General features: G+C 32.4%; 1 protein-coding gene across 1 annotated transcript in view; it reads left to right on the top strand.

Annotated features, from left to right (window-relative positions):
- Positions 1–1,547: 1,547 nt before the first annotated feature.
- The window catches only part of LOC119839803 (COUP transcription factor 2), an 81,224-nt gene continuing 70,289 nt past the window's right edge, over positions 1,548–12,482 (top strand). Inside the window, exon 1 of the mRNA XM_038366244.1 lies at positions 1,548–1,917. Within this exon, the coding sequence (XP_038222172.1) occupies positions 1,548–1,917 (370 nt within the window). The remainder of the gene's footprint in view (positions 1,918–12,482) is intronic.

Below are 12,482 nucleotides of genomic sequence, written 5' to 3'. Positions count from 1 at the left end.
ACTTAAATATATGAAAATTTTCTTCTCTATGTAAAAATGTAGTAATATGAATCTATTTTACCATTCCAATAAGATTCTAATACAAAGAACTAATTCAAATTTCTAAAGTTTACACAAATTTATAGCAGCAGTAAAAACAATTCTAAATATCTATCTAAATAAACTATAACATACCAACCACATAACATGAAAAATATTATAAACAAACAACATCTAATACTAATTGAGAATCTAGCATACTCATAAAGGAATTAAATAAATCGAACCGATACTTTTTCCAAATAAAACCGTAACGAACGATCTTTATTAGTTAATATTCCGCTACCGCATCTCGATACGCGTAAAAAGTCGTGCTATTGACGGACGCGTGACGAGTGCGCAGGAGTGGCGCGGAGGCCACGCCCATCACGCCCAGCCATCTAGATTGATCTAGGTCATTCGTTTGGACGTGTTCAGGTAATGGATTGTTTGTTTTCGACTATTTTTAGTAATAGGTGAGATTAAAAAAAGGGCATAAGTTAAAATTTGTTTGCTATGGTTAATTGTATGTTTGTGTATATATAGGAAATTTTGGGGAGTATTTGTGTATTTAACGTTTGCAATTTACGTATTTATCGGTGGATAATTATATTTTTCGTAATTAATTATAGACTAACAGCATTTGAAGGCGTATCGAATAAATCAAATTGATATTTTTATGCTATCTGTACAAAATACGTTCTACGGTAGTAATACATATTCAAAGGCGAGTGTAAAAACTAGTTGAGTGAAACATCTGTCTGAAGGCTTTGAAGGAAGTTGTATGATAATACGGTATATAGGTAGCTAGCTACGAGACCGCAGAAATATGGACGACGGAAAGTTGATACAAAGTAGGATTTTCAGGTACGGTCAGCAGATAAATGCATTATTTAATATTTTTATATGCGAGTAAAAATGTTTGTAATGATATGAGAGTGTTCATGACACAATAAATGTAATATTTAAACATTGCCCAAAATAGTTTATAAGTATTTGCTTAAATAAAATGTTTTAATTACGGTCTAATTATTTACTGGTGTTAAGACAAAAGGAATAGAATATTACGTTATCTAATTATGACTACATAATATTATACCTAATATGTCAAACTAACTACTAAAGCAGAATTTACCTATAAGATAAATTTTTTACATATAATAATATTATATAATATCAATATATTAACGTAATAAGTACGACTAATAAAATAACTGTAAAAAAAATCGTTTAAAAATATTACGTAAAAGAAATTACGTAAGCATAATTTATGAAGTTAAATAAAGAACTATAAATGTAATTCACGAAATCCGAAATAAATGTCTTTTAACAACCATAAATATTTAATGAATTATAATACTTCAAACTACTTACGAGTAATTCGGAAGCTAATTTCAAACTACTAAATATTCTAAAATCAAAACCGCGCGTTCTATTTTCGCACCGACCGTACCGGCTGAAAGATTTTCCCCCCGAGTGGGGGTTCGGAGGTGGCGGGGCCTTCGCTCTGCCCCCAGGCCACCGGGCCAATGGCGGAGCGGCGCGGCCTGCCACGACCCGCGCTCAGTCGCGACTCAGACGCGACCCTTGACACACGTTTGACGCGCGCGACCGCGTCTCACCCGTCGACCGCAACCGGCATCATCACGCACGGAGCGCTAGTTTACGGAGGGGTCGGTGGCCCGGGCCTATGCCCTCCGCGAGGCCCCGACCTCCCGCCTCTGGAGCTCGGCTTCCGCAGCACTTGGCGCGAAGACGAATTGCTCCCGTCGACACCCGCCAGCCAGGCTGCGTCGACGCAGAGCGGATCGTCCGCGACCGATAAGGGCCAAAATGTGGAGTGCGTCGTTTGCGGAGACAAGTCCTCGGGGAAGCACTACGGGCAGTTCACTTGTGAGGGTATGTAGCAGTGAAAGTGATGTGTTCAAGTGTTGTGTTACTGTGCTCGTCTCTTACTCCAAGCCGTGGTCCCTGACCTGACAACCGCGTGTGACCGAACTAAAACAAACAAACTGATCTCGGCCAAACATCTCCTAGCCTGTTATTACACAACAGACGATAAAACTAATCGATAGATATAATTTACCTGCAATTATCAAGTTAACGTAACTACCAAATTTACGATTGAATGCTAGCTTTAATAACTGTTATCAAACTCTTTATTTATTTAACAATTAAAACGTATGGTTGAAGGTTTTCTATACTGAATAAACAATTTAAGAAGGTAACACTTAAAACTTATCGCGTTAAAATTGTGTATTTGTGATTCTAATAAGATACAACAATTACAAACAAACACGACATTAAAATGTTCATATAAAACTTATCGTCAAAATTTAAACCAGTGGCATATTTACCGCGTAATTAAAACAGTATCAATCAGGGAAAAGCAAGCAGCCAAATCTTAACCTTAAAATACCAATTAACTTTAGAACGAACCTAATTGTGGCAATAACACAAAGTTTTCATAAACTGCCTGCCGCTAAAGATAAGGGGAGCTTCACTTTTATGCAAATAAGTCAATTGAGGAATTTGTTGCCGACGCAAAACAAGTAATTTATTAAAATACGACAAAATGAATTTTACATACAAATAGCGATAGCGGTTTTGCCGTGTCTAATGCGTATTAATCAAGAATCGTAATTAAATTTATTTTGCTTTGAGTATTAGAAATTGTGATTTGAAATTATCTGGAGACGTAATATGCGTGACTGTTTAGCTTTTTCTAATAAGTGTTTAAATTATATCTCATTATAAACCCTCCTTTTAAATCTCAAATGTTTTGGAATTTATCGTATCTTTGGATTATTTATTTCTATAAAATATCGATAGTCTATAATACCTACTAAACTGATTAAAAGATATAATAAAAGATAAGTAGATATAATTTATAGTTTATACCTAAGTATATAACATTTCTTGTCTTTTAAGAATAATAACAATAAAACTTAGAAAGAAATCAAAGTGTACTTAGGTACGTAAATTTAAAACAGGAGTTCACTTGAGTAAAACACCTGATTCATTTAATAATAATTTGAACAAGTTGTTAACCTAAATTGAATGACGACTAGCAGCTTATCTATTATGTTAAACTGTCACGCAACATTTAATAACACATACAACCGCTTATTAAAGTACTAATTAAAGAAATCCCTCAATATAATATCTATTTAGACATTGATGCAGGTAATGACCAGTTAGGTTTCAAACGTAATTACCTAAGTGACTGAGATAGCCTTACAGATAAAAAATTGAATGAATCTTGGGAACCTAGTGTCTTTCACTTGTGCGCGCCAATTTAATGACAGTTGTTACTCTTTTAATTTTTCCATGCAGCGAAGCTTTGACGACATGCAATTCTGCCAAAATTGGTTGCATTTTGAAATATTGTTTTTTTATTTTATTTTTTGTTTAAATGCACGTTTTCCTAGTGATATTTCTACCTGTCTATATCATACGATACAATAAGATCCGATAGTCACCGTATTTTACCGCCAGCTGATATATTTTTTTAATCGTGTGCGTATATGTGAATCAACACACGATTCGTATTCAAAATTTTAGTAGATTTCCAATAAGAAAAACATTTATTATTATTTGTATAATTTTCTTAAGACTTAAGAATAACTTTCGTTAAGAATATATTATAATATTAGTTATGTAACAAAAAAATTACGCAAACGTAAAATAAGGAAATTCAAACCATGACATAGATTCCCGGGTATCATCTGACTCATCTCGTTTTTAATTAAAAAATAAAAAGTTTATCACCACCTTAATTAAATGTTTATTTTTTAATTGTATTAAGTAGATATTTATCTTTATTTTAGCGGTAGCAAGATTTCTGTAATTGTTTGGAGAAAGCAGGTTCGGTATCCGTCGGATGTATGTGACCTTTATTTTTCATGTTTGTTTCATACATACTTGAGTATCTATTAAAACTAATCAATTCGTATCGTAATAACAACTTCACAAATTTATTATTTATACAATACTAGCATACCCGGCCACGCGTTGCTGTGGCTAAGTAATAATTAAAAATATTAATATTATACATTATTGCGATAATTAATGGAAATAAAAACTATCGTATATCTTAAGTTAGACCAAATTACACATAAAATGCCAAATTTCATCAAAATCGGTTGAGTTTGTGAAGAGTTCATTGGGAACATACATCATGACACTAGATTTTTATATATTAAGATTTAAAAAACACGGTAGGTAGAAAATAATTAAACAATTTTAATTGATCTAACGTAGGTACTCTTGCATTATCCAATGCTTTTTACCTAAACTCAAAATTTATGTGTTTGGATGTAAGCTTTTTTCTAATAAAGATAATTTTATATACAGTACAATAACCACTGAGCCACCACTTCTCAGCTCACTCCATTAACACAATTTTGTATTGTATTAAATGTTGCTACGGTTAGGCAAGGAGCGCGGGTTCGAATCCCGCCGCGTGATCGATTTTTTTCTATTCTTTAAAAAAATTACCCATTTATAAAAGCATTTCAATGCTATAAAACTAAATATTAAATTTTGTATTATTTCCATACATCACCATATGTCACGGTCTATTTATAATACATTATTATATTATTTACAATAATCCTGAACAATAATTATTTACATCCATACACTGGTTGAATTTGTGACCCTTTAGGTCCCAAATGCGGAGATAATTTCGCTTATTATATCGCAGTGGCCCCAAAGGCCAGCCTTGACCTCCGTGTACCACTCACCTTAAATGACCCTATACAGTTAAAAGTAACAATGTCAACTAGCTGTTTAACCCGGCTTCGCCCGTGGTACATATGTCACTCAGTGAAGATGTAACTTGCTAGCGGTATTAGAACTTTTTTAAATCGGTCCAGCAGTTTTTGCGTGAAAACGTTACAAACATACAAAAATAGGAAAGTTTTATCGGTATAATATTAGTGTAGATAGTGTAGATTTTAGATAATATAATATGATCTAGAATTTTCGGATTTATACAGATTTTTTTATGAAATTAATTAATGCAATTTTCGCAAAAATAACTACGCAGTTAGTGTAATTATTGCGAATTTTAGATCTTTGTTGTTATTATATTTTTAACTAGCTTTTTCCCGCGGCTTCGCACGCGTTTATTCGGAGTAGTTTAATAGATGTTATTATACATATAAACCTTCCCCTTGAATCACTATCTATTAAAAACCCCATCAAAATCCATTGCGTAGTTTTAAAGATTTAAACATACATAGGGACATAGGGATAGAGAAAGCTATTTTGTTTTATATTATGTAGTGATGTTATTTTATCTAAAACTAAGAATGCGCTATTCATTATGCAGGAATGTCGCTACAATTTTATAAATGCTAAAGACAAAGCTTTTAAATGACGTTAAAACTATTTTATTGTTTGAAAAAACCCAATCAATATTATGTACATACATTATATTTATTTAGCACTAGCTGCGCTCTGCGGTTTCACCCGCGCAAATCCGTATCCTGTAGGAAATAAAAAAATATATAATAAAAAGTTGTCTAAATGTTATTGCATTTGTCCAGCTGTCTACATACCAAATTTCATTGCAATCGGTTTAGTACTATTTGCGATAAAGAACAACAAACACACACACACACACACATCCTTACAAACTTTTGCATTTATAATGTTAATAGGATAGTATTGTAGGATTAGTATTATCTGATACTTTTGCGAAATTTACACACTATGCAAAGAGATATCGATTTGAACTGTACGCTCAAAACTATTCGGTGGTTTCATATTCGTATCTGTCATTATGTAATGCGTTTATAATATATAATAATATTTATTCTTCCGTCTAGAATGATATGTTTAGATCGCTTTCCATATCGGTACTCCAGGCATTAATAAAAAAGATATTTCGCATGCGATATCGCTTCAATATCCTGTCTACATTGAACATAAAACAGGCAACAGGCGCCTCTTTATCTAAAACAGCGGCAAGTTCTTAGCGAGCGAATAAAATCGCTCTTATTTAATAATTTAGAGGAAATTTTACATTTCTTATCACGCGTGGCGCCGTCCGGGTCGCGAACTCGGCTATCTCTTCAGTAATATCTCGGAAACTAGTCGATAATTTTGAATAAATTTGTTAGATTCGGTCAATTTAATTCAGTCGAAATTTATTGGCTTATGAATGGTGATCGCGGAAAGTTTATTGAATGGCACAATACGGCTTGATTTATGTATTGTTGGTGGAATTTTTTATTGTTTTCTCTATTCATTTCTCTCACCGGGATAAATACATGTACAGTCAGTAAAGTTAACGCACAGATTTCTACAAGTCTAGATCAAATATTGTAGAATCAAACATAGTTACTATTTATTTTCTATACGTTTTTATCAAACTCAATAATTGTAAATCCTCGCACTGCATTAGTGATGGTCATAAACTGTTATTTTGATGTCGACAAATCCACTTTATTAACAGGTGGACCTCCCGCTGTCGCAGTTGGGACCCTGTCATTGTAAACACTCGTGAGTCATGATGTGAAATGTACTTAGACCTTCATTGGTGTTGCTTTGACAAGGTTCTGTGAAATGCGCTCCTTTTGACTTAAATGCTCGCGTCCGTGAACGACTGTCCGGATTCAGTTGACACCCGAGTTTAGTGATGTGTGAAGAAATCGATAAATATTTGATTTGTTAGAATTTTCAAAAAATGTCGATACGATGAAAAATTACAAGTTAATTCAAATAAAGTATAAGATTCGGTCAAATCGCGGCGATGATTTATAATTGAAATACTAACGTTGAAACAATACTACTAGCAAAATATATATAAAAAATGAAACGTCCAGTTCAAATAAAACATATTAAAAAAAATCATAAAAATATAGAACCTAACTGTACAAATAACCTTAAAGAATGTAGGCATTCTTAAAAATGCGATATGCTAACGGGCAAAACGTTTTTATTAATCAGATAATACTTTTCAACGGAATCCGAGCCATAATCATAGACGGTTTATATCTTAATATGTTTGAAAGCTTCAACCGTAACACGTTATCTTAACGCATAAGCACCTGACAGATATCATCTTTCGATTTGCATGAAAACTATATTTGTTTACCATTTTCATCAAATCTTTCTCTTTATTTGGACTAAGATTGTTATCAGTGGACTGAATATGTGTTTTACACGATATAACACAAATTATAAAAGATATGGATCGCTTTAATCGTATTTATCAACTGATTTGCATGGTGTTCGTATTAAAATATAAAAATATTGTTATACAACTATATTAGAGTCAATGAATCCATCTGTTACGACTTATTAGCTCTTATATCTTTTTCATCAGTATTCTAATGTAAGGTATACCTTATATTAAAGAACATTATGCTTAGGTACATTATTTTGTACCATTTATTATAAGATCAGTAAGCATATTTGTAAATTTAATAAAACGTAAATAAAAATCTGCCTATGAGATCCTTAATTATTAAAAATAGTTCTCCAATGTCAGCCCCAATTTCAATCACCTGTATAAGTACACGAAAAATACTCATCGCATAATTTAAATCGCATAAAACATTCTATCGACGTACGGGCAACACTACAACCGGTCAGTTTATGGTATGTTTTGTCCCCCAACACCGTGGCAGTTAACCCTATCTTTACGAGCGACTCTAAACATAAGTGTCTCTCGCGACTTATTTATTTTTATCTCATTCCACTTTTTAAATTGAATCCCGGATCGGCGCGTGTGTGGCTCGCCCGACCACTAAACCTGTCAATAAACTTAAACTGTATGAATTAGTGGCTTTAATTCGATGCTTTTTAATATTGTTTATGGATAGAGGGGTAATGAATAGGTGTTATCGTCTGTGGTTGTCACCTCGTTAAGATGACGTCACTTGTGTTTTTACAAGTGAAATTATAGCCGAATGTAGGACTGATTTTTAAACGAAGAATATTGGGAGATATATATATTTTAATTATGCTGTTACTATTAAATGTACGTTATACTGTTTTAGGCTTTGAATTTTATTAACGCAATCCCTAGTAAGGGATAGATAAGAGAAATTTTATTAATGATGATGATGAATTAAGAGAAACCAAAATCGAATTTCATTTGTTAAGTTTGAATACCTATCTATTTGTTTGTATTAAGGATTTTACCGCAATGCGCTAATCTCAGAAACTACTAGACCGATTTCAACCATACTTTCACCGTTGGTTAGGTTGATCCCTGAGTGCTGTCTATGTATAGGCGAAGCCGGGGCGGCCACTTGTTAAATATATACCATTAAAGTATGCAAATCAGTAATTTAATTGCGGCGTAACATCTAATCGACCTTTGGTAGTGTTTTGTTTTTAAATGTACTATTGTTTCGACATTTTATTTATCATATACTATGTGCACCTTCACTGCGTCGTGTGTATATTAAATACCTACACTAGAAGCGTGACGCCCCGGGTTTACCTGCATTAAGCAGTATACATGCTACAAATCAAACTCGAACATATTTATTCAGAATTAGATTGAATCCTTATAACGCAGTTTGAATATTTACCTTTATTTTTTTATATATACATCGGTTCGGAAGGCAGTTTCTACAGAGAAGAGCCGAAACTCTGTAGTTGCTCTTTGAAATCATGTCAATTTCATATTTTAATTCTACATAATTATGTAATATGTGCATAACAATGATGTAAAGAACTGTCCTGTGATTCTTAAGCGACAACATTCTATGGATTTTCATCTTTCATTGATTCATTAATATTGCAGGCTCTCGAAGTTATTATAATACTAGCTGCGCCCCGCGGTTTCACCCGCGTAAGTCCGTATCCCGTAGGAATATCGGGATATAAGTTGCCTATATGTTATTCCAGTTGTCCAGCTGTCTACGTACCAAATTTCATTGCAATCGGTTCAGTAGTTTTTGCGTGAAAGAGCAACAAACGCACACACATCCTTATAAACTTTCGCATTTATAATATTAGTAGGATAGTAGGATTTTACTTTTCGTGTAAATCAATTATCATGATTCGTTTTTATATGACCTTGTGGCCTTCTGTATGTTAAAGGGGGATTGCTGGAACTACCACGGGTATATATACCACGGGTGAAGTCGGGGCGGATTGCTAGTTAATAAAATTGTGTGCTATCCAGTCATATAATTATAATATTTTTAACAAAACAACTTAGCCGCTTTGATTTGAAATTATCACAACTAGACTAAATTTGAAAGGACTCATCAAAATCGCTTCACCCAAAAGCTTCATGTGTAACAGGCAAAAATTTAAAAACCCCTCTTTCTTCGAAGTCGGTTAAACAGATAACGATGTAAAACATTATAATGTAATGACACGTACATTGTCGTAGTGTTTAAGACTAATTACTGGTATCGTACTGAAGTACGCAATAGAATGTTTTTTTGTTACAACGGGTAATGTATACAAAAACTCGGTTATACTGTTAATTATGCTATTATGAAACACTCGCTACGCCCCGCGGTTTCACCCGCGTAATTCCGTGTCCCGTAGGAATATCGGGATAAAAAGTTGTCTGTATGTTATTCCACTTGTCCAGCTGTCTACGTACCAAATTTCATTGCAATCGGTTCAGTAGTTTTTGCGTGAAAGAGTAACAAAAACACACATATCCTTACAAACTTTTGCATTTATAATATAAGTAGGAAGGATAGGATAGGATTATGCTATTATCAATTAATTCTTTGGTTTAAATTATCCTTTTATCTCAGGTTGCCTGGAAGAGATCGCTAATAAGGAATAACGTCGCCTTTTTTACGTAACTCTGTACATGTGTTTAATGCGGTAATAGTAAAATATGTATCTAAATAATATATAAAATACATTCTTGTGCTTTCTCACACTATCTGTATACCAAATTTCATCCAAATGGGTGCCGTAGTTCCTGAGATTAGAGCGTTCAGGCGAACAAACAAACTCTTCAGCTTTATTTGTAAATATGCTTTAGTATAGATATTGAAAATGCATATATTGTTTAGATGACGCTAACGCGTAATAATAATTATTTAAATAAATTATTAGAGTGATCGCTTGTAATTACTAAACTAATTGGATATTATACTTTTAAAAATAACCTAAAACAATCTATATAACACTAAGACAGGACCTAGGCCATTAGGCTCGTAGCTCGTTAGGCGGGATAATTTTTCATTCTAGTCGTTCTTTTGTAATTCGTGTAATGGAACGGTTTAAAGAATTTATGTATTTAAATATTAAAGACTTAAACGGATTTTAAACGCGATTTATTCGTTATAAACCGACGTTTCGAGCACTTTACAGCGAGCGTGGTCATGAGAGACTAAGATGTTATAGGTCTTGACGGACATGCAAACACAAAAAAAAAAATACTTATTTGTGTTTTATTTAATGGGATTTTGATTTCTTAGAAAAAAATAAATGCGTACAAAATCCATACCAAAAGATAAATCTTCTGTTTATATTTTCTATTTCCTATACCTACATTTATTTCTGCCTATATATAACTAATCGCGAGATTATCAAAAACAGATCAATTTTGAATCTGACAAATAAGATGCAATTGCCACATGGTTCAACCTTGACTTTGAGCTTCACATTGAAACATTTTTTTTTTGTTTTGTGCTTATCAGAGAATGTTATGTTTAGATTTTTTTTTCTATCATGCCAGTATGTTAATTCTAGGTTGTATTTTGTTAGTAAGGGTGTTTACAATGGGGCTGCCATGATTAAAATATAAAGACTGTTAATAAATTATAACGGGAAGTGGGAGAAAAACGGGTGTGAGTTACATACATACAAACATACAAGTGAAGCTAATAAAAGCGTGTTAAAAAAAGACCTTGAGATTATATTAATTCTAATATTAATTTTTTGTAAAACAAAATATTAAAATAATGTATACATTTCGTTAAATAACAATAATGCTTCAAGAATAAGAAATACAAGGTTATTCCCTATTTTTTTTACTTTAAATAACACTTCTAATGACATAACTATTTTGAACAATAAATGAAACCGCCCTCAAATTGTGATAATTAGATCAAACTTAAATTGGAGAAATCGGCTCATCCAGCGAAATGTGATAACAAACACAAAAAATACCTATCGTTGAATTGATAACCTCCTTTTTTGAAATCGGTTAAAAGATTTTTCATCGTTCACACACAATCGCCTCCATACATTGATAAGAAAAGGGAACAAAATGTTAATTACTTTTCACTCGGTTATAAATTAATAATTACAGACCATCTCCATACTGGCTAATGATTTTCATACAACTCATGTGATTGATGAAGCGATCGCCGCTCAATTGATTTCTATCTAATTCAACTTCTAAATTCGATTCTTAGTCGATTTAATAACTCGTTAATATCAGTATTTTACGTATAGATTTGCGATCCCGGATTGGCTAATGCGCCTATTAGAAATAAAATTATTTTTGTAAACATTTATGAATATTCGTTTTTAATTTAAACATTTTTCTTCTTTTACTATATAAAATCTATTGCGATTTAACAAAGATAATATTCTTAGTTATTCATAAAAATACATAAAAAATAGGAACCGGTCATTGACCTACTATTAAAATATGTTGACAATATTTTCAAACATAACGATATATTATTATAATCACATTAAATTAAGAATGTTAACGCCTAAAGCAAAATGGTGATTCATAAAACGTTTTATATAAGTGGGTATTTCCTATTGGCTTTCGAAGTGATAAATTTTAATAACGATCGTGCATTAATTAATTTTTTATCAGCCATTACTTTGGTTCATACGGAATGGCAGACATTACAGTAATTTCTTAAATATCACCGTGAATGTACTGTCTTATTATTTTTTTCTTAAATTCTTCGAAAAGTTGCCAGTTACGACTATGCTATCTATGATGAAAATAAAGATAAATAATATTACCAAGATGCTGCGCTATTAGAACAGTTTCAGATGCACTTACAAGAAAAGGTCTAAAGAGCGATTAGTAACTCAAAAGTATTATATAAATAGGCCTCGTTACGTGAACACTAAAGGTTTAATGGCTTAATAGGCAATATTTCAAGGTAACAAATTATAGTTGCAATAAAAAGTCAACCTTGCGTTTATATGCAACCCGTTTACAATAAATGCATGATATTTAAAATTAATAGCACATTATTAGTAAGCCCTGTTACTGTTGAAATGTAAGTACATAATATCTATTGAGACAACTAGTATTTTCGATTATTGTAAATTTTGCATAAGTATATCGCAAGATTAGAGGTGAATTTATGCTTTCACCTTTATTTGTCCTATAAAAATATTTCAATTGTAGCCTTGTATGGTATTTTAAGTTTCATTTCATGTCTCCACATTTCCAAACTAGATTTTGAAATGCAATATACCTAGTCTTGCCATAAATATTGTAATAAAGAAAAAAGAAAATTGTTAACTGCAAATAACATTTATTA

Source organism: Zerene cesonia, chromosome 4, assembly GCF_012273895.1.
Source record: "Zerene cesonia ecotype Mississippi chromosome 4, Zerene_cesonia_1.1, whole genome shotgun sequence".
Taxonomy (NCBI): domain Eukaryota; kingdom Metazoa; phylum Arthropoda; class Insecta; order Lepidoptera; family Pieridae; genus Zerene; species Zerene cesonia.
The sequence above is the reverse complement of the archived record's forward strand: the minus strand, read 5'-3'. Positions and strand labels throughout refer to the sequence as shown.